This window comes from Phycomyces blakesleeanus, assembly GCF_001638985.1.
Source record: "Phycomyces blakesleeanus NRRL 1555(-) unplaced genomic scaffold PHYBLscaffold_11, whole genome shotgun sequence".
In the NCBI taxonomy this organism is placed as follows: Eukaryota; Fungi; Mucoromycota; class Mucoromycetes; order Mucorales; family Phycomycetaceae; genus Phycomyces; species Phycomyces blakesleeanus.
The window spans coordinates 1,004,697-1,027,953 of NW_017265144.1; the positions used below are offsets into that span (position 1 = coordinate 1,004,697).

General features: G+C 35.6%; 6 protein-coding genes across 6 annotated transcripts; 5 read left to right on the top strand and 1 right to left on the bottom strand.

The window, feature by feature from the left end:
* The first annotated feature begins 1,487 nt into the window (after nucleotides 1–1,487).
* Nucleotides 1,488–3,134, top strand: PHYBLDRAFT_78263 (helix-loop-helix DNA-binding domain-containing transcription factor). Its single transcript, XM_018443347.1, has 2 exons — nucleotides 1,488–2,562; nucleotides 2,766–3,134. Exons 1-2 carry the CDS (start codon nucleotides 1,572–1,574, stop codon nucleotides 2,879–2,881), a joined length of 1,107 nt encoding a protein of 368 aa, XP_018291459.1. The 5' UTR covers nucleotides 1,488–1,571; the 3' UTR covers nucleotides 2,882–3,134.
* A 398-nt stretch (nucleotides 3,135–3,532) lies between these two features.
* Nucleotides 3,533–4,286, top strand: PHYBLDRAFT_181537 (hypothetical protein; the record flags this gene model as incomplete). The annotated part of the gene is made up of 1 exon (XM_018438485.1): nucleotides 3,533–4,286. One exon carries the CDS (start codon nucleotides 3,533–3,535, stop codon nucleotides 3,977–3,979), a length of 447 nt encoding a protein of 148 aa, XP_018291460.1. The 3' UTR covers nucleotides 3,980–4,286.
* Nucleotides 4,287–8,938: 4,652 nt separating this feature from the next.
* On the top strand, nucleotides 8,939–9,433 carry PHYBLDRAFT_66032 (hypothetical protein; the record flags this gene model as incomplete). The annotated part of the gene is made up of 2 exons (XM_018441575.1): nucleotides 8,939–9,105; nucleotides 9,256–9,433. 2 exons carry the CDS (start codon nucleotides 8,939–8,941, stop codon nucleotides 9,431–9,433), a joined length of 345 nt encoding a protein of 114 aa, XP_018291461.1.
* A 1,693-nt stretch (nucleotides 9,434–11,126) lies between these two features.
* PHYBLDRAFT_168777 (hypothetical protein) lies at nucleotides 11,127–16,015 on the top strand (the record flags this gene model as incomplete). The annotated part of the gene is made up of 7 exons (XM_018435936.1): nucleotides 11,127–11,358; nucleotides 11,571–12,750; nucleotides 12,872–12,985; nucleotides 13,068–14,209; nucleotides 14,518–14,695; nucleotides 14,816–14,902; nucleotides 14,995–16,015. The coding sequence occupies 7 exons, from the start codon at nucleotides 11,127–11,129 to the stop codon at nucleotides 16,013–16,015; spliced, it is 3,954 nt and encodes a 1,317-aa protein (XP_018291462.1).
* Nucleotides 16,016–17,577: 1,562 nt separating this feature from the next.
* PHYBLDRAFT_168778 (hypothetical protein) lies at nucleotides 17,578–19,926 on the bottom strand (the record flags this gene model as incomplete). The annotated part of the gene is made up of 6 exons (XM_018435937.1): nucleotides 17,578–17,638; nucleotides 17,791–18,248; nucleotides 18,603–18,692; nucleotides 18,901–19,529; nucleotides 19,659–19,722; nucleotides 19,867–19,926. The coding sequence occupies 6 exons, from the start codon at nucleotides 19,924–19,926 to the stop codon at nucleotides 17,578–17,580; spliced, it is 1,362 nt and encodes a 453-aa protein (XP_018291463.1).
* Nucleotides 19,927–21,268: 1,342 nt separating this feature from the next.
* On the top strand, nucleotides 21,269–22,689 carry PHYBLDRAFT_155463 (hypothetical protein; the record flags this gene model as incomplete). The annotated part of the gene is made up of 5 exons (XM_018433408.1): nucleotides 21,269–21,416; nucleotides 21,479–21,612; nucleotides 21,841–22,210; nucleotides 22,305–22,533; nucleotides 22,614–22,689. The coding sequence occupies 5 exons, from the start codon at nucleotides 21,269–21,271 to the stop codon at nucleotides 22,687–22,689; spliced, it is 957 nt and encodes a 318-aa protein (XP_018291464.1).
* Nucleotides 22,690–23,257: the final 568 nt, after the last annotated feature.

Genomic DNA, 23,257 nt, shown 5'->3' on the forward strand with positions numbered 1-23,257 from the left:
TGTCTCAAGTACACATGGTTGTCCAAAAGAAAAGAAAAATGGCTTTTCAGAGGATTTCGGTTAAATCGAAATCTAGTTATTTCGAGATCAAAACAAAAAAAAACATAAAAGAAAGGCCGCTTGAAAAAAAAAAAGAAAAAGAGAAAGAAATATCTATACTAAAGCTTTTACATAAAATAGATATATATTGCTATAATTATTTTAAAATACTTATATCCATGGAAACAATATGTCCTTTATGGTTGCACAGCAACATGCCTTGTTGTTGACAAAGAGCTTCTCCTACAAAAGCTTCAACGTGCTCCTTGCCTTGGCATCCGTGTTACTCTTAGGAACAAGGGACACAATGCTTCTTAGTCAAATATATATACCCACGCCATCAGTGATACTCCGTCCCCCCGGAGTTTTTCTCTCTCTTTCTTTCTTTCTTTTTTTTATCAACTCTTTGACCAAGGCGATCTTTCTTTTGTGGAATATTATTATTATTAAATTCTCTCGACAAATCTCACCAATCTCATTATTATTATCAGTATTAAAAAAAACAAGATATGTGATTCGAAATCATCTATTTTTTATTTTCTGTTCTTTTCTTTTATATATAATCTTATCTACAATCCAGAGGGGTGTCCACCTGTGCTTAGAAAGGTTTGGCCAATGGAACACAACAGACTAGAGTCAAGATTATGTAAGGGCTTACTAATAACATTCATTGGGATAGGTAATTATGTAGAATTAACTCTATATGTATTAATTATGATGATGATGATGATGGTATCTGCCAAAAGATAATATCTATAACAATAATAAAAACTATAAGTGTTGTTTTATACAATATTCTGCTGCATATTGACAGCCTCCAAGGTATCATATTTTCCCTGAACGAGGCACACATATTCAACGGAGTATTATATAATATCCTTGTATTACACAGTCTACTTCATGTATATATGTATATACACTTGAGTATCTGTGAATCTCTCTGTAAATGACATTCCAACTCTGTGCATTTGAATCAGGGTAGTTTTGGGTAATTTAATTTTTATTTAACATATAGATATTTGGTTTTCTTTCCCCCTTCACCTCTCTCTCTCTCTCTCTCTCTCTCTCTCTCTCTCTCTCTCTCTCTCTCTCTCTCTCTCTCTCTCTCTCTCTCTCTCTCTCTCTCCTTCCTTCATTTCTTTTCCTTTATATATATATATATCTTTTTACGTGTGTGTACCAGTATACATTTGATGTTTTGCGAGCAATTTCCGAAGATAGTGTACAACTAAAAAAAGTATTATAATACAAAAATATATACACAATGAAGGTAGCCATGGTGATGGCCAAACCATGTGGATGCCTCGTGGCAACGCAATAGCACGTGCAGTTGCTCACTTGTGAAAGCGGAGTTGTGTTTGCATATAATCTCTAGGTTGTTAAGCTGTGTATATTTTCTCCCTTCTTTCACTTCTGTTCTCTTTCTTTCTTTTTTTTTTTTACCTCTTCTTCTTCCTCTTCTCCTTCTTAATTTGAACACTAATACTTCTTATTACTATTATTTTTAATACTGTTACCCTATTATTTTTATAATGCTACTTGCAAACCAATACAACCTTTCACCAATCGATCAATCCGAAAGTCGTGAGCATCCTATGGACCGCCGACAATCTGTCGATCCAAACTCTAGGATACTTCCAAACATCTTTCGACCAACCGATTACCCAGGATGCCCCTCGTCGGTGTCTATGACGATGTCTATGCAAATGCCTACACCTTCTAACTCCAGACGCGGATCCTCGGCAGATTACATCTTCCGTCCACAGTTGCCCTCGCTCGGATCTCCCCCACATTCCCCACAGCACCATCTACGTCCATCTGCACTGGATCATAGACCAGATCTAACAGGGCGTTTCCTGTCATCCCTTGGTACAAACTCTCAATCCTTGTCATCCGTAGCGCCTTCTTCACTGTCGTCGCTATCAATGTCGTCGTCACCCTCATTATCATCATCACCATCAGCATCATCATCATGGCGACGCGACTCACTTCCGTCGATTGCACATCTATCCGTAAAAGATCATTACCAGCCGTCAACATCTCCTCCTCCTCATCCTCATCCTCGTTCTCTTTCTCTTCATCCTTCTTCTCCTTCTTCTTCTTTAGCCAGACCAATTGACAGGCGCCACTCTATTGCTGTGTCTGATCGGGACTGTCGCAACGCACCTACCACAGCAGATCTGTCAACAGATCAATCATCATCATCTTCTTCGTCATCATCAACATTATTATTATTATCCTCAGCATCAGCATCATCCTCAGTATCGTCGTCATCGGCACTAACACTATCATCATCATCGATGCCACGAATGCACAGCTTCACCGCAGGACCACATGACCGACTGTCCAGGAGAGCAAGTGCGGTCCATGCACCTTACTCCCGCTCACCAGAGCTTAGAGTGAGCCATAAGATGGCAGAACGAAAGCGTCGCAGGGAGATGAAAGATTTATTCGATGAGCTGCGCGATTTACTCCCGATTGATCAAGGTTTAAAGACTAGCAAATGGGAAATACTCAGCAAAGGTAATATATATTTTTGAAAAAAAAATCACTGGGATTTTAGCTGGTTTTTTTATTTATTTATTTAGACTAGTAAGAAAAGGAAATGAATAAGTGAATAAATGAAAGAACGAAAGACTGCGCATCACTATTATTACTATTAGTGTTAGTGTTACTAGCATTGTTGTTATTTGAAGATTGTTTTTTAATTCTAATGCTTTATACAGCCGTGGATTACATAGGGGACTTTCGGCACAAAGAAGAACGCTTTGCACATGAAAAGGAGGAACTGCAGCGGGAACTTGCAAGGCTGCAGGACAAGCGATCCTTTTCGATCTCATGAAACACACACACATATTTTCTCTCTTTATCTATCTCTATCTATCTACGCGCACACATCACACACAAAACCATGGAAGATTCTTCTTGAAATTCTTACTTACTCACACTATTCGCACTATTTGCATAAATACTCACTAACACACTCACTCACTCAGCCAGCCAGTCAGTCAGTCAGTCAGTCACTTACTCATCAACCCACCTACCCAATCACATAATATTCACTTTGAAATAATAAATTACTACATGTACACACGTACCTACACATACATATCTATACATACATATACACACACACATATATATACGTCTTTAAATACATACACATACATACATATTCCTTTACCCCCCAACACTATATATACATACAAAAATATTCAAGAAAGATACAAATACATATATATTAAAGAAGAGAAGAGAAAGAAAGCGAGAAAGAAGGTAGATACTTTAAAGAAATATAGAAATATAGAAAAAGAATCATCTTGCCCCTTTCTATTTTTTTTCTCCCCTCTTCTTTCACTTCTTCTTCTTCTTCAAATAGCCAGATTCCCCTTTTTTCTTATGTGATTATTTATACAGGCATATTTATATATAAACCATCTCTGGTACCCTGCCCAAGAACACTTCTTTTCTCTGGTTCTGCACTCATCTTGTAATGCATTGTCTCTTAATACTCATCGCTACTACTGTAGTTCTTGGCCAACAACCTACTCTGACCACCACTGCAAACACGACACTTTTTAGCAACCCGATCCCCACTCCAACCACAACCACCTCAAGTACCATTTTTACTACCACGAGCACCATCAATAGCATCGTACCACTTCCCCTACCAACCTTGGTTTCTGTCAACCTATCCATTCTCTCGTTTTCTGCCTCGCCCACCACATCAGTGCTGACCCACTTTCCTACGCCAACCAGACAGGCGTCGTCGTCTTCGGCTCTGTCTAGCCTTGCCCGTCCTTCTCAGTCGGCACCTCTTCCTGATGACACGGTTGGAAAGTATGGGCGTCTCCATGTATCTGCTGCATCTCGTACAACACAGTCCTCTGTGATCTGTTTGATTGCCGTTGCTCTTTTCTTGTGCTGCAACCTAATATAATATTCAGCAACCACAACCAACAACCAACAACCAACAATAACAATTTACGAAAAGATCCCTTTTGTTCAACCGACTCTTCTATCCCTCCCCCTCCCCCTTTATCTTCCCTTTTTTTTATTATTATTCTTCCCTTTCTTACTTTAGTATATCTTATTTTATTCAACCCCTCCCTTCCTCTTATTTTTATTTTATTTTGTAGAGTTCAATCTGGTGGTTCATTTTCTCTTCTTCTTCGCTGTAAACTCATTATTAGGAAACTTGATATTTTCCTATATACTTTTTTTCAAATTCTTACCTATTAATTCCCAAAAAAAAAAGCAGTTTACAAACTATCTATGTTTTGAATACACGCACGCACGTACTCACGCACTCACGCAAACACGCACTCGTGAACTCACGCATACTATTACTATCACTATCACTATCACTATCACTTGTTCACTCACCTATTCACTTACTCACCTATTCACTTACTCGCCTATTCACTTACTCATAAATATATCAGTATATACATAATTGTTAAAATCATATTTCACCCGTCTGTCTTTATCATAGTATGTATACATAACTATATGTATATAGATATGTATGTATAATGAAGAACATAATCCTGTCAAATATACCGCCACCTTTATCATTGACAAGTATAAACTGCAGTATATTTACAAACCACCTGTGCTGTGGGTCTTACACAGCATTTTGTACTTACAGTTTTTTGGTGATTCTATATTAGGAACATTTTGTACTCTACGCTCCTTCCCCCTCCTTTTATTCTTTTTTTTTACAAACTCCCTATACACCAGATCCTCCCAACCACTACCACGGTACACAGTTCACACTACAAAATATATTTATTTATTTATTTATTAAAAAACCAAAAAGCATATAGTTTGTGTCCATATAACCATATGTATATAGTTATTTTTTTAAAACATAAGTGTAAATGAGTTTAATCTTAAAGATGGAGGGGTAGGGGAGGAGGGATCTTCTCTCTCTTTCTTTTTTTTATAATAATAATAAAAAAATTACTGTCCCACACTCTCAATTTACCGGATATTTGAAAACTTTGCCCAGTTTTTTGATTTTTTTAACATTTTGTGTGAGGTTAGATTGGCTACTTTTCTTATTGTATTACTGTATTCATTTCGTTAGTAAATCTGCTTATTTCGATAAGCTGTTATCTAGGATGCAGTCGAAAATCTAACCAAAAGTTTCGAAGGTTTGGAAATAAAGAAAGAGTAGACAGAAACTATTCAACTCAAATTAAGTTCTGGTGAGTATGGAGCAAGATATACACATCCATAGCCTTTATTTCTTTTGTTAACCAAGTACCCTTGTTGTTTACTTGTACAGCAATCTTACGGGACGACTTTCTGGTGGGACACGACGTTTCTATCTAATCGGACTAATTAATTGTGGTTACCTGTCCGGGGCATGGTGTCTCTATAATCCTGCAGGGCAAAATGGCGTGTCTTAAAAATACAATATATTCAAATAGTGGCCCTACATTTAGACTTGGCCATAAAAAATACACTTTATCAATAGCCAGTTATGCAGAAGATTATAAGGAGTTGTTGTCATTAGATTGTGATGCAATCTTGTTGAATATTTTACTATTTATTGGCCTTCTTACGCCTATACTGTCTTTCTCTTTCTTTCACCTATTGTATCTATATTATGATATGCAAACCACAATCGAGTGAAGAACAGACTCTACAGCCAAACACACTTGTTCCTTCTTGCTAATTAATCTGGCAAGTTAGTAATCTCCAAAACTGTTACATGGCAAACACATGTACACTACACTTTTACACAGTCTAAACCAACCATTACACAGTAGGGAATTGGATTACAAGAAATTTTAGCAGTAATAAATACAGACAATATTATTTTAACTCTCTTGAATAAGTAGCACTCATAGTAATTATCTTTTATTTTCAATTTATTCGTATATCTCAATTTTGTCCTCATCTTTGCTTGAATATGTCCATGTTTCCTATACCAGCTTGGTCGCATATTCTTCCCTTTTATATGTCGTTTACTATTATTACTCTTATTAATGAAATAACTATTCTTATAATGTACTTGATGGGCTTAACCCCTTTACAATAAATATGAGCTGCTATATTCTAATTACTCAAAAAATAATAATAAAACATATGATACGTGGTTATTGGAACAAAGAGTTTATTTTCAAAAGAGTTACTTTTATTGACATCAGATTCTAAAAAAATGAAAATGAAAATTAGACTTTTGTGCATTTAAAAAAGCTTATATAAAGATAAAACTTACTTTATGTGAGGGCATTTGCCCATTTGGTGTATTGTGCCATATAAAGGTCAACTGTATTGCACGGGATCTTGACGCGCGATACAGACAAGAGCTGCTAGTATACCACGGGACATTGACGTAGGCATACTAGCCTAGACTGCCATTAGAGGAAGTGACGCCCCCGTCCTATGACACAATACTCGCCATACCTTCCGCCCTAGTAATGACAGCTGTACATTACAGAACCTAAGCGTATCATACAGAAAAAATCAGATTCAAAGAAATAAAACAATTAGCATTTGACGGTACATTTCAAAGAGCCTGTACAAAAATAAAACTTACTTCAGATGATGAACTTGAATATTTATCGCGTCGTATCATAGCAAGGTCAACTGTACTTCACGGAATCTTGACGTGAAATACAGACAAGAGCTGCCAATATATCATGGAATCTTGACGTGGGTCTATTAGCCTAGATTGCCTCTTCGAGGTCTTAATGCCTCTTAGCTATGACACAACGCGTTTCTTTTATATACATTTAGAACATGAACGTTAGATTTGATTAATTAAACAAATTACAGGCTTTCTTTTATATACATACCATCGTCCAATGTAAATGTACACCTGAAGGTATTGCAGGGCCATTACAATCAACACCTCACAATTATATCAGCAAAACATCTGTTGGCTGACGCAAGCAAGAATGATGCAAGCAGGAATGATGTAAGCAATCACGTGCTGTTTAAACTCTAAGGTGATGGCTGGTCTAAAGATATCGAAATAATTGAAAAAAGAAATTAAATGAAATCAGCCAATAATATTAATTTTTGTCTGACATTACCTATTGATCAAGGTAGGTTTTTTAATGGTTGACCATGTATTTAAAGCTGGAATCGCTGGATTTTAAAGTAAAAAGAAAAGTTAAATAAAAAGGATCATTTTGATAAAAATGGGGAATTAAATACATAAAATCAGCTATATATCTAAATCAGTTAAGCAAAAGCTTTTTAATTGTGTAAGTAATATGGTGAGGCACATAAAGATTCACCATCTAAGAATTGCTTAACATCAATTGCTTAACATCAATTGCTCAAATATTGATCAAAACGTTTTACTCTAAAAGAAAACACATTAATATTTACATTTTGGTTATTTTTACCACACGGGCATGTTTCATGGCAAATTTTCTTTGAGACATACATCTTTAATTTTTTATAAGGAGCTTTTTATGTAGCTAGAATAATATTGAGGCTTCAAAATACCGAATGCTTGGGCTTATACAAGCCAATATAGTAGCTGTATTTTACTCTGGTTATTTATATAGGTATTACAAAAATACCCTTACAGTAATGTAAAGTCTATTCTTTATAACTTCATTCATTTTTATGTTGTTAAAATAAGAATGAAGAAAATAAATACGCAGCTACATGCTATAAAAATAAAAATTGAAAAGGGTTATATGTTAACTGTCTGTAGGATAAGGAAACCCTCAAAAAAGAGCGGTGGGAAAAGGTTACAGCTTACTTGATTTTATTTAGTGTATAAGTTTTATAATACAAAAAATTATTAAATTTTATAAAAACCCACAACTTTTGTAAAGCGGGAAATAAATGCATATATCTAGTGTTTTGGGACATTTATTTTAGTCGACAAGTGCTTGCACCTCTGTCACATATTAAAATTGGAACGATACAGAGAAGATTAGCATGGCCCCTGCACAAGGATGACACTAAACTTCTGAGATGGAACGCTCTACGGAGCATATTTTTTTTGCTTTGTCACCACCTAATATTATTTTTATTTTATTTTATTTTTTGTGTCAAATCTTGAAAGTACTTATAAAATGATACCATATTGAGGAATCAATTTCACATCATAATGTACACCATCTGCAAACATCCCTCAAAGTTCAATCCTTAGCCCTCATCTCCATTCAATATATATATACATACTTCAACTTGTTACATTTTCATACAATTTCACCATCTCTTTCATCTAATGTACATTCAATTCTTGCTCCTCCTGATGTCCATGGCTTTTGTCATGCAGTTTCATTAAGCCCATTATCACCCTCCTTTTCACTAGAAATGTGGCAATCTTTTTTTTGCTTAGCTTCAGACGCGTAGCTCATATTTAACCTGAGCTATATAACACTTCTAGTCACTCTGGCTATCATTTAGAGTTCTTCTAATCTCGTATATGTTTACTATGGTTATATAGAATGCTCGTATCAAAATAACATTTGTGACCTGCAGTTAGACTTGGGCGCAAAAGTAAATAATTGTACATACAATATCAAAAGAGCTACAACCAGTTGAAAGCACCAGTTAAAGCTGCCAAAAGAAGCTTAACATTCCACCACCCAACAGTTGGCGAGATTATCAAAAAGATTCGAGACATCAGTCAGTACAAGGTGCAAGTCTGTGGATGGTGATAAGAGGACTTATGGCCCAAGTCCACCACAAGGAGACTGTTTTCTTGGGATATATTATTGATAATAACAACACAACCACACTATTAGAATTACGTAAAAAGACTTTAAAGCACTTTGATGATATAGACAACACAAGTATTTCTAATTTGCGCAAATAAACTCCGTTATATCTTTGGAAGCACTCGCAAGAGAGCAATGTCTGCTAAAGGAGAAGAGAAACGATAAAGACACTTTTGAAAAGATGCGAGTTTATCATGATTCTGCAGCCTGAAGTCCATTTATCTACCGCCAAAAAGGCGCTATTAGGTGGACGACGTTTGCTGGTGGGGTACTACCCTTTTCTGGTAGAAAGCGATGTTTTGATTATACCGAACCACAAATTCGGATTTGCTGTCCGAAATCAAATAACTATATCTGGTCCGTAAGGAGTTATACTTGTCATAATAAACATACCTTAATACAAGACAGGATAATAGCTTTGGCCAAGTGTAAAGGCATCCTCTTAAATATTTAATGCTATACTTAAAGTTTTATACTACCTGTAGTGAGTTAACTGATATATAGAGAATAGTAAAATAGTTACCCAACATGTTACTTCACGACATTATATCCCAACAGGAAATGTCGTGCCCTTCCCTTATGGCACATTTCGAGTAGGCTCAAGTAGGTTTACTCTCTATAATTACAAGCGCAAATTCCTGAATCTTTGCAATTTCCATTGCCATGTCAACTTAGCCATTAACTGGTGATTCAGGGAGAGGTTTTTGAACAGGATAACGTTCTTTTCCATTCAAAAAACCGATTTCTTTATTGATAGGATTCATATTGAAGTGATTTCTAAAAAGTACTTGCTAACACTATAAATTTTAATTGCTAATATCCAATGAGCAAAGTAATATCTTTGCTATCCCCAAAAAGAAGAATCTTTTTAGTACAGTCAATTAGTAGTTATGAGATGAGTATACAATAGAAAAGAAGGCCTTATATTTAAATATGGAATTAAGAATTTCTAGACACACCGCTTTGTCCTGAAGGATTGGAGAAAGACATCAGACCTCGGACAGGTAGCCACAATCAATTAGTCCGGCAAAAAAGGTAGTGCCCCATTAGGAAACGTCGTCCCCGTAAGATTGATTTCTGGTTTTACTGTATGAACCTTTTCCAAAAAAAAAATCCCGCCACATCCAACAAGTCTAATCTGATTGCGTCACACACTGAAAGAACTTTTTTTTTTTGGTCGCAATAAAATAGAGGGAGAAAAGAAGACCAAATTCTACATTTAAATACCAAAGAGCATACAAAAATAGAGCATAAATAATTTGCTAATACATACATACATATATACATACGTACGTACATGCACGCACATACAGAGTGAGATAGTGACAAGCATATAGATAGGCATATTATTATCTAATTTACTTTTGAAACAATTTTATATATATTTTATATTAAAAGAATTATTATTTTATTTTACTCTTTTTTTTTGGTGGCTGGTACTTTTGATATACAACTTTACAATATTTTTTTTTAATTTTTTTTTAATTTTTTTTTGATTTGTTTTGTTTTGGAATTTCTTGGTGTCTTTAAAGCATTTAAAGAAGCGTCTCATTAAGAAAGAGACTGAGCAAGAAGAGAATATTATACATTTCATATAATTCTAGTAGTATTATGGATTTTATATTTATTTATTAAAAAAAAAGACAAAATTACATATATAAATAAATAACAATAATAAAATAAAAATAAAAAAAAGCACCCTTAATTCTGCAACCTCCCTTTTTTTTTTTTGTAAATATTTATCCAAGCATTTACTCTATATCTATGTTTAGTGTTGACCTTTAGTACTATAGCTAATTATAATATCAGCAGTAATAGTGAGAGTAATGGTAATTTTGATATATATATATTTTATATATAAAAATAAAGAGAAACAAATAAGCAAGAGTTTTAGAGAAAAAAAAATAAAAACCAATATGAATATTTAAAACAAGAAAAGAAAAGAGTCTCAGCAGCTTGTTAAAAAAAGCATAATCATTACATATATTTTATATTATTTCATATTATAATATAATATATTTAAACCACACTCCACTCATTTACTCATTCACTTTACACACACTTTATCTGTGCACACACTATACACTATACAATACAATACACTTACAGTCTTTCTCTCTTTCTCTCTCTCTCTTTCTATTTCTCTCTTTCTCTTTCTCTCTCTCGCTCTCTCTCTATTTACATATACAACCCACTACACTACATAATACACAGAGAGAGAGGTTGTATTCAATATTAATATTAATATTATTATTATTATTATTATTGTTATTATTATTTTTTACATACTACACAACCCTCAAACAAACAAAAACAAAAAATCAGCATCACACACACACACACAAATATCTATAAACAAAGATAAACCCCCCCCTCATCAAGATGGAGAACTGGACTCTGCAGAACACTAGCAGTTCAGTTGTAGACACAGTCAACGGACTAGTCAATAACGCCCTTTGGAAATTCCAGTCTCTCGAATCCCTTGGTCTATCAGACGATGGCCTCCAGTCCACAGACCCATTGGGATTCGATCACGATGGAAATCCAACAGATGAAGACGACTTTCAACAAGAAGTAGATAAACTATTCAGACAAAGTCTAGGAATCGAAACAGGTAAGCCTTCCTTTATTAATTATCATTATTTAATTATCTGTTGTGTAAAGAAAGCTTTTATTGTATCTTATTTAATAATAACGATAATAACGATAATATCTCTATTGGTTGCTTGTTTTCTATTCTTCTTCTTTATATATATATATTTATATATATTCTTATATTTCTTTTATTAAATATACACATATATACACAATGTATATACAATTTAGACTGTGCACACCTCACGCCATTGGCTTTCGACTCAATTCATAGACCAACCACACAACCTCCTCATCCTCCATTATTAACTCCTCCGCCACAACCACAACCACAGCAACCACAGCAACCACAGCAACCACAGCAACCACAGCAGCCACAACAACCGCAATTACCATTACAATTGCAACAGTCTGAAAACTTTGTAGATACTCCACCACAACCTGAAGTTCGGGTCAGAATGTACGTCGAAGAAGCCGCTCAACCAAAACGATCGCGCTCTCCTTCTTCTGCAACCGAGCGAAAGGTTCGGTTACGTATAAACCCTCCACCCGAGAAAGAATCGCCCTCTAGACCCACACCCACAGCATCAGATACTCCTGATAAACCTCAATTACGCTTCCATATCCTCAAGCAGTTCTCTCCAAACCCTGCCCGTGAAGAAAACAAAGACCCAATGAAACCAGACCTCGACGAAAAAAACCTTAGACGTCTTACGGTCGCAACCCTACGCACCCTCGGCGTCCACACAACCGTCGATGAACTCCCTCCGGTAGACATTGCCGAAACCCTCCCAACAGACTCCCAGCAGGTTTTACCCGCTGCGGCAATGCAGGTCATCACGGCCATGATACTCGGTACATCGGGTGACAAGGACGTTTCCCAAACCGTAGGATCCCAAATCTCAAATGGAGACCTGGCTGCCCTGCAGCGCATGATCGTCGCCGGTCTACGAGCCAGAAGCATTGTCATCCACACAACCCCATCCGCCCAACCTCCTTCTTCGGCCGACAGCTCTGCTCAATCCGACTCATCTCCATTCTCTGCATCCGCATCTGCCGTACACCACGGAACCTTGCCAGAAAACGTTCACGACCTCTCGGGCGTAAAATACGAACCTCCAACAAACGTCACCCGTCTATTCCTACGGCTCTATCGGTTTATAATCAACATGCTGCTGTCCACACCAGACTGCTGGCCATTTATCCAGCCAGTCCCCGAAACCGCAGTCGTTTACCACCAAGAAGTCCAGCACCCAATGGACCTATTCACAATCGAACAGAATGTCTGGCAGGGTAAATACAGAACGTTTGCAAAGTTTGAACAGGACATGCAATTGGTCTGGAAGAACGCAAAAGTATTCCATCGCAATACAGGAACCATCCCAAAACACGCAGACAACCTTGAACAATTGTTTTACAAAATAATAGTATATCTAAAAAGGCAGATCAGGCAAGTTCTTTATCATATTTATTTTTGTACCCTGTTAAAATAATTAACATTGCCCTTTTCTTGTTATATATATATATTTTAGAAAACAATCTCATTCACAAGGATCCCAAGAATTCAAATTCGACACTTCAAATAGTCTTCCTGAAGAATCTGATTTTTCATATCCACCTCTACGTCAGATATACTCCAAGCAAAGGTAAAATAAAAGAATATATAATGTATATATATGTGTGTCTGTGTGTCTGTGTGTGTTTATTCATTAATCGGTTTCTTTTTAGTAAAGTTTACACCATCTCTGCCATATCACCTTTTGAAGCAAAGGCAAAAAAACCCAAAGGTCTCACGAACGAAAAACAACTCTATCTCCAACTCAACGGCCCGTTTTTCCAAGCAGTCGAACGCATGAAACTAGATCCACTTGCCAATCACTCGATCGTGCCTCGTTTCTACATTGCCAAGAATCGAACCTTACTCCGTCAGGTTAAAGCCCAGGGAGTTCTGGCAATCTTTTATAACACAAAGGCCAACCGAACCCGTTCCAAACGCTTTCAGATCGAAACCGACATCATCCTAGCCCACCCGGTCAGTGACCTGTTTGACATTGACCAGATGAATGTCTGCACAGACGATTTCTCACCAAAGGGCTGGGTCCACCTCAGACCCCTCAAGCTTCTGGAGCATATCGTGTTCGAAGTCAATGAATCAATTGATCGTGACTATTTCCGTCGCATGTTTGCAACCTGCAAGATGATGAGTGTAGAGGAAAAGAACGGGCAGGATACACCAGAAACTAGGCAACTTTTGGAAAAGATCGTTTGTAAGATTTTGGGTATACCCGAAGAAGAAAAGGCCGTGGCAACGACTGCGACTCCGGCTACAACTGCAACTACAACAACGACAGCATTATCATCAGCGGTTCAATCAGCAGTAAAATCAGCAGTAAAATCAGCATCAATAGCAACATCAGTACCATCAGCATTAGCATCATCAGCATTATCACCATCAAAAGCAGAACCATCATTATCAGCATCATCATCACCAGCACCAGCATCATCGGTATCACCATCTGTAGGAGTAGTAGTTACGGCAGCCGACTCCAAAGACGTACTTACAACATCAGGAGGCGTAAAAAAAGAGCCAACAAGTGGATCTATTGCTCTTGATCTTTTGAATATCAATGAAAGTAAATCTGGTTCGAATCCAAGCAATTGCCAACTGTCTATATCGTCAGCTGCGGTGCATACAAAGACTATCACCAATTCATTGTCACCAGGACTTGTCAAACAAGATAACAACAACGTTTCTACAAACTCTACAAAGAATGTAAAAGATGAGCGGACGGCAGCACAAATTTCAGCAGATGCGACCAGACTGTCAACGCCAGAAAAGGAACACACGGTGTGGAAGAAATTATTAGGAGGTAATGCAAATCATAAACAAGCTATAAAGGTTATAAAACAAGATTTTCAATTATTAAATTTTAATCATGTGTCATGTATTTTATTATCATTATCTTTATTACCATTACCATTACCATTGCCATTGCCATTATCTTTACCATTACAATTACCACGAACAATATCATTATTGATGTCGTTACCATTATCATTATCATTAACTGTCACCGTCATCATCATTATCATCAATATCATCAATATCATTATCATTGTTGTTACTGTTTTTCTTTTCTTTTTTCTCATTGGAACACATACATTCACAAACACACAGTTTGTCAGGCAAAAGGAATCGAGATATGCAATATTGAGAAAAAATACACCAATATCAATTGGAGCTCACCAAACTCTGAGGGATTCTTCAAGCAAGTGTACTTTCTTGAAAGTGTTGTTGTACAGACCTTTAGACAAATGACAATGTACCAACGTATCACAGAAGTAGCCTGTCTAATGTAAGTCAATCTTGTGTAATGTATATATTAATATCAGGCACAGGCAATTTTATTTTATAAGAGAATATCATTTGCTGTTTTCATTATGCCTTTGCTTATATGCACATCTATTTTTTTTAGGAAATTGAAAAACTTGCCTCATATGGCACAAATGAAGGCAATTATTTACAACAATAATGGTGACATTGCTGGTCTATCAATGGAAAGGTAAATTACATAATAAGAATTTTGAATTATTAATCAATTCAATTAATTTTTTTTTTAAAAAAAATCGTATGTTTGTATGTATGTATTTGTAGATACCAAACAACCTTAAAACAATACACACACGTTCATTCTCATCATCGACTGTCAGCATACCAAAAATACGAAATTATCCACCAGATGCTGATCTGTATGAAGACAATCCATGAGGCCGGACTTGCGCACCGTGATCTGTCCGAGGTCAATATTATGATCAACACAATTGACGGCCAATTGGAAGACGGCAGCTCAAAGATCTGCATGTACCTCATTGATTTCGGAAAGGCAGTGTTTTGCGAATCGCAGGACGTCAGAGACTGGTTTGTGGATGTACCACGGGCCTCGTGGGAGTACGATGGGGACGTGGTTCCCGAGACCGAAGAAGAACTGGCAACCTGGTGCGAATCTTTACCGTGGGTTAAAGGAAAACCGGATCACGGGTACCGGATGTACAGATCGATCCAGACCCTGCCAAAGACTAGATCCGACAATCAGGTCTTGCCCTGGCTGATCCACCCCCAGGCCGAAGACATGTATTCTATTGGAGTGATGATGTGGAAGGTATTTGCAGAAACCGAACCATGGCGTGGGATTCTGGATACCGACCTGCAGGGACTTCGGTATGTAGCCGAGGACGATTATCGAATCCAGCGTGCGCTTGAGCGTGAAGTCCATGGCGAATTGAGTCGCCAGTTGCTGCTAAAGTGTCTCAAGACTCGGCCGCAGAACCGGGACACGGCATCGGATATCTTGACCTGGATAGAGCAGGACACTGTCAAGGCTGGTTTATTGGCCGAGTGGAAAATGTATTCATCCGATACACGATCCAGTCGCAAGGCCAAGAGTATGTATGGATTTGAAGATATTGAAGATGAAGAGAAACGGCGGAAGCGTAGAAAACCACTATTGACAGGTAGTGGGAATGGAAGTGGAAGTGGTGGAAACGGCGGTGGTGGTGGCGGTGGCGGCGGCGGAAGTGGAGGTCGTGGTCGGGGTCGCCCAAGGACTAAACAAAACTTACCTGAATCAGCAGAAACGGGCGATAGTACCAATCATCGGCAAGCAACAATTGCCTAGAAGAAGATTAGAATTAGTTTCGGTGACAACAAATTAAAGAAGGATAAACCAAGTCAACCTACCAACCAACCTACCAACCTACCAACCTACCAACCTGCTTGCCTGCTTGCCTGCTTGCCTGCCTGCCTGCCTACATACCTACCTAAACGATCAGCAAAAAACCATCAACCATCACACCAACCATCACACCAACCATCACATCAACCATCACATCAACCAGCAACAATCAACAATTAGTATTCAGCAACTACAAAAAAAGAGAGAGAGAGACAAAATGTAAAGAGAAAGAAAAAAACCCCCCAAAAAAACAAAAGAAGCAAACTACATCTTTAACTTTCCTTTCATCATATTCATATTCATCTTCCTACACCTCTTCCACCTTCCTATTCTGTTTTTCTTCATTTTTCTTTCTTTTGCATTATTTTCTATTTCTATTTCTTTCGCTTTCACTTTCACTTATTCTTTATGCTTCATTATAGAGATTATTCTCACTTTCGGTTCATTCAAAAACCGATCAAGAGAAAGAGAACAGCAGCAACTACAGACAACAACAAAGACAACAACAAGTGAAAGTAGAGAATTACTTCTTTCTTTCTTTCTTTTACGCTGAGCGTATTTTGGGTTAATCTTCTTTCTTCCCTTCTTTTACAAGACGTTTGATAATTACCTTTTCTCTCTCTCTATTTGTCTCTTTCTTTCTTTTCTTTTTATCTATCACCCACCCACCCACACACACACACACACACTTCCTCTCTCTCTCTCTCTCTCTATTTCAATATCTTTCATACCTCTTTCTCTTTCTCACAGTGTATATAAAAACAATTAAATCTTCTTGTCATCATCTCATTACTATCGTATCATATAATTACTTTGTATAAGCATGATTTACCTCCCTCCTTATATATTTTTTATTTTATTTTATTTTATTTTTACGCAAAAAAATAATAGTTACATATTTAAATATATATATATATATATATATATAACTCACGCATGCACACACATATAAAAAATATGTAGAGTCTTTTTAATTAATATAAATATATAAGTAATATTCTTTTCTTCTTCTACTTCTTTAAAATCAAGGCAATTCATTCATATTAATAATAATAAAGATATATGTATATAATTAATTAATTGATTAATTGATTAATTGATTGATAAAAAACAACGGAAGAAGAAAAAACAGTCAGACGGGTAGATAGATTTATAGAGAAGAGAGACGCAAATTGTGAACAAATGTATTATACATATAAGCATATATACATATATATGCTTATATGAGTATATGAGTATGTATGTGTATATAAAGAGGGTATTTTTTCTTGTTTTGTGTATTATAATGTATGCATGTATATTGTGTATTTGTATAATACCAATAACAACAATAGTAATAGTAATAGTAATAGTAATAGTAATAGTAATAGTAATAGTAGTAATAGTAGCAGTAGCGGTAAGACAAAAAGAATTTATAAGGATGATAGTAATGATAATAATAGTAAAGAATGATCTAGGAAATGATACAACAACTACCTGATGATGGTGGTGATGAGGTGGGGTATTCATTCTGCATTTCCGACATAGCCTGCTGATGTTGAGGTAGAGAACAACTCTCTTTGGTTTCTACAGAATGTTTGTGTGTACTGGGTGGACTTGGAGGAAGGTGAACCGGTAGCACTGTTGGCTGTTGCTGTTGCTGATGCTGATTCTGTTGCTGTTGCTGTTGCTGTTGCTGTTGCTGTTGCTGTTGTTGATTATGATTATGATTATGATACTGATGATATTCTTGTTGTTGTTCATGATATTGATATTTTTGCTTGTGATTATGAGGGAATTTTGTTGGCTCTGGGTGTTGTGGTTGTTCCAAATGTTCTAGTTCTCGTTCTCGTTCTCGTTCTCGTTTTGGTTCTAGTTCTGGTTGATGTGCTTGCTTGATGTGGGTATTGCTATGAATTGAATCGGTTTCTATCAAGGGGGGTAAATGGGTCTCATTGGACGAACGTCTGGAGTGTGATAGCTGAAGACTTGGTGTAGGCGAGGCGAGACTGAAATATTTTGTCGGAACTCTTTGTGAAGTGATTATCGTGTCTACTGTCTCCCCACTGGTCCGGCCATTGGATTCAAAGGAGTCGTTTGTAGAATGGATACGAGAAATCTTGGCAGGAATGGGTGTATTGATGTCTGAAAATGATGATTTTTGAATTGCTCTATCAAAAGATTCTTGTTCAGAAACCTAAATAAAAATGACATTGTTTGTAGGTTGTATGAATAATGAAACATTTTTTTTAGTTAATACAATTATCAAATTTAACATTATAATTCTATTTTTTTTTCTACCAATATTCACAGACAATGATCTTCCCTTCATCCCCCCCCTATCTCCTTCCTTCCTTCTTCCATATCTTTATGTTTTTCACATCTCGCCCCTTCACAATCTTTTCTATTTTTCAATATACCCCTTCTCTAATCAACCCCTCATGTTCCTTTCTTTACATCATCCCTTTTTAAGATCCAGATATTTATATTATGTTATCTATTATAAAGCAATACTATATATATATGTATATTTCTAGGTGGCCAGTGTTACCTTTTCATAAAGCATTTTATCTGATGCATCTTTCCCTGATGAGTGTTCCAATACTGTCTGCTGTTCTGGCACCTTGCTGCATGTAAAGTGCTATTAATGCAATAAAACAAAATATAATAAAGGAACAAAGAAATAAATAAATAAATAAAGAAAAGAAATATATAATTTTTTTAAAGAAAAATAAAAGTAAGATATTAGAAACAATGACACCAATGATAATACTGACTGACTGAATGACTAACTAACTAATGATTTAGTTTTGCTAATTTAGTTTACATTTCTTCTATATTTTTCTTACATTATTATTATTAGGTAGATCATTCACACCGTTTAAAGCCGGGCGCGTGTTGGTGTGACATACTTCATTATCGTTTGTATCCACCAGACCTTCTTTTTCGATTACTCTTTTGGCATTCTTGCGCGCATTCTGGATTTTGGCCTTTCTTTCCATTGCCTTTCGGACGGCCTCTTGTCCTTTTCTTATTTCTGCCAATTCCTTTTCGTCCATTTCAATCTGGCGTTTCACAACCACAGGAATTTTGGTTGAATTGGAAGTCGAAGGATAAATTGAATCTTTTGTATTGGATTTAGATTTAGATTTAAATTCTGATTCTGATTCTGATTCTGATTTTGACCCTGTTGTCCTTGTTCGCTCTCTTCGTCTTCGTCTTTTATTACCGCCACCGTCAATCCCAATATTGCCACCACTCTTATTTGTGGGTAAATTGCTGCGATCTTTTAGTTGTTCGTCGTTATCTTCATTGGACTCCGTTTCTATGTCTGCAAGCGTTTCTTTTGAGTGTTGGCGGGACAGTGCTAGCTGAAATGCTTGGAATTTACTACTGCCTCCGGAAAGTCTACTTAAACGTTGATTTCCTAATTTAGAGTATCGCAGTCTTCCTTTCAGAACATCATCAATTGGATATTCTACAAGATAGTAATAATAAACACACATTCATATATATATATATTTGATTAGTCTTTTTTTTTTTAACCAAAAACATAATAATAGAGAAAACTAGTTTTTATAAGCAAATTATTGCTTTTAATAATTACCATTGGGTAGCAAGTGTTTTTCGGCTGGTTTCTGACGACGTGTTAGGTCATAAACTTGTACGATCTAATAATGATGGTGAGATCATGTTCAATGACCCTTCTCATTTGTCCCTCTTATTTCCCCACCCCTTCCCCTCATTATCCCCCTCATTCTTCCCCCACGTCTCTACACACACACACATATATATATATATAATTTGAGGCTTACATTATTGTCACAGAACCGAAGCTCAAAAGCTGGCCCGGGTTTTGTCCGAGATGGTGGCATGTAAAATGTCGACAAGTTTTTTTTTATTATTATTATATTTTATAAATGAACAAAATAGAAAAAAAAAGAATTGATAATGAAGTTGGCTTTCTTATTCTTATTCTTTCTTTTGTTCTTCTTTTAAAAAAACGTTTGGTTGGTGCTGTTTATATATATGTGTGTATATATCTTTATATATAATGTAAAATATGTTTGACTTATTTGAGTAAAAGGAAAGGAATGAATAAAGATATGTAAGTAAGTATATATATATATATATATATAAGAAAGAGTAAATAGTAAAGAAAACCAAGAAGAAGAAGAAAAAAAGATAAGAAGAGAAAGAGGAATAAATGAGTCTAATAATCAAACAATTAGATATATATATATAAGTGTACATGTGTATATGTGTATATGTGTATATGTGTATATGTGTATGTGTATGTATATGTATGTATATATGTATTCACTATGCCCATTAAGCTTGCCCTCACTCCTTTGCCACAAATGGCCATTGTACACACGTTTCCATGATTTGGAAATGGAAATCTATCCTAAAATTTCGAAATGACTAAAGGAACTGTCAGATTATCTTCCCGCCAAGTTTTCTCTCTCTCTCTCTTTTTTTGTAGCCTTACAGGTCTTTTATTTTATGTATGTATGTATGTATGTATGTACGTATGTATGTGTTTGTGTTTGTGTATCTGCTTAAAAGAAGAAGAGTATCTGGAGCAAGAAAAAATATATATATTTTTAGTTATTTCTTTATTGTCATGGAAACAAACTGACATATATAAATAAAAGCTAAAAAGGTTAATAAGTTAATAAACCTTTGTCATTTGTTACCATGGTTAATCTTATATATTTTATTTTTGAAGAAAATGCGAAACGGAGATTAAAAACCATAAATATATAAATTACGCTTACTCTTATAGTTAAAAATAATCAAGAAAATATATAAAATAAGAATGGGAAAAAAAAAAAAAGATAATGAAATAAAATAAAATATAAAAAAAAAGAATAAAAGAAAGAAAGAAGAAAAGATAAAAAGGGATCAAGTCAAACCTACATACGTAAATACATATAGCCAAACATCTAGTTAGCTAGCTTAGTTAGATGAACAGACTACAGAACCGAATCCCAAGTATGTTGAGCAACTGAATAAACTTTTGAAGTTGTTCAAAGCCACACGTCCCTAGAGTTCCCATCATTTTTTTTTTTTACTTTATTATTTTGGGCTTGCTTTAAATTTTTATTATATTACGATATAATATAATATAATATAATATAATATCTTTATATATATTTTTTATATATATTTTTTTATTGTTTCTTGTTTCTCTCATAAAATCCAATTTGCACCATGGTCGATCAGCTTAATGTCAACTATGAGTATCTCGAGAATGCCTTGTGCAACACCACTGGAACCACTCCTCTTGCCGAGAGATTCCGTGCCTTGTTCACATTGAAGAACATTGCCGACGATCGCTCGATTGACATTATTGCCAAAGGTAACTAGAGATATTTATATTTATACATATAATCTAATTTCTCTCTTAAATAAATTGTTTAGCTCTTGCTGATGATTCTGCTTTGTTGAAGCATGAATTGGCTTATTGTCTTGGTCAGATTGGTAACCCCCGTGCCAACTCTGTTCTTACAAAGGTCTTGGCTGATCCTATTGAACACGAGATGGTTCGCCATGAGGCAAGTAAAAAAAATAATAATACGAGAAATAATAGTAATAGTAATAATAGTAAATATATCAAATGTCACAAATTCCTTTATGTATCTATATAAAGGAGAATAAGAATGAAACCAAATAAATAAATAAATAAATAAATAATGGATCAATTATATATACATATATACATATATACATACATATATTAATTAATTTATATTTTCTATATATATATATATATATACATATAGGCTGCTGAAGCCATTGGTGCTATTGGATCGATTGAGATGTTGCCTGTTTTGGAAGAGTACTTGAAGGATCCCAACCAGTCTGTGGTTGAGACCTGCGAATTGGCCATTGACAAGATCCGTTACGACAATGATCCCAAGAACAAGGCCGAGAGAGAGGCCAACAAGAGCTGCTACAATTCTGTTGATCCTGCCCCACCAAGCACCTCGACCAAATCGATCGAAGAACTCCGTTCTCAGTTGAACAACACCGATCTGTCTCTCTTTGAACGTTACAGAGCCATGTTTGCTCTGCGTGAGATTGGAACTCCCGAAGCTGTTCTTGCTCTTGCAACTGGATTAAAGGACAAGAGTGCCCTCTTTCGTCACGAAGGTAAATTAGATATACAAATAATTTGCTATTATTATTATTATTATTATTGGTACTAAATTTATATATTTTTGTGTGTATGTGTATGTGTATGTAGTGGCTTACATCTTTGGCCAAATGCAGCATCCTGCCTCAGTCCCTGCTTTGACAGAAACCCTGAGGGATAGTAAGGAAGCACACATGGTCCGCCATGAAGCTGCCGAGGCTTTGGGTTCAATTGCCACTCCTCAGGTTCTTGAGATCCTCGAGTCTTTTAGACAAGACAATGAGCAGGTTGTTCGTGAAAGTTGTGTGGTTGCTCTTGATATGTACGAGTACGAAACAAGGTGAGCTATTAAATATATAAAAAGAAGGCTATTTCTCTAATAGGTATAATATTAATTCCCTTCTTTTTTCTTCTTTCTAGTGGTGCATTCCAATATGCTGATGGCCTTGAGAAGCAAGGAGAGGCTCAAAACATGCACTCCCTCAAATTGGCTTAAGAATATATATGTATATATATATACATATATACATATATAACAAATATAACACTTGCTCACTCATTCACACATATTTTATATATGTGTGTTCGTGTGTTTCTGTTATATATATGATATATATGATATATAACTCTATCGGTAATCTCAAGAAATTATTGTCATTGTTTTAGAATGTGTACATAAACCCCCTTCCCTCCCAAACCCCCACCTCTTTTTCCTTTCTATTCATTAATCCATTATATATATATATATATTTCTTTTTTTTTGATTAATTTTGTTAGTGTATCTTATGTGTGCTATAAACTTTTACACATATAAAAAAAAACACTCATTTAATTTACTCTCTCACTTACTCATTCACCTCACCTTTATTCACCTTATCTATCTACCTCCCCACCACCAAAAAAAAAAGTCATACTTATTCTCGTTATTTTCTTTTTCTTACTTACATTTTCTTTTCTTTTTTTTTCTTTTTCAGAATTTGAAATATAATATATACAATTTGAAACAATCAAAACAATATATATATATATGTGTGTGTGTGTGAGTGTGTTCATTAAGCTCTTAA

Excerpts from the sequence above, each read along its gene's own strand:
- PHYBLDRAFT_78263 (XM_018443347.1), top strand. The coding sequence starts at position 1,572 with ATGCTACTTGCAAACCAATACAACCTTTCACCAATCGATCAATCCGAA. Across the intron at positions 2,563-2,765 it reads ATGGGAAATACTCAGCAAAG|CCGTGGATTACATAGGGGAC; the intron begins GTAATATATATT and ends TGCTTTATACAG.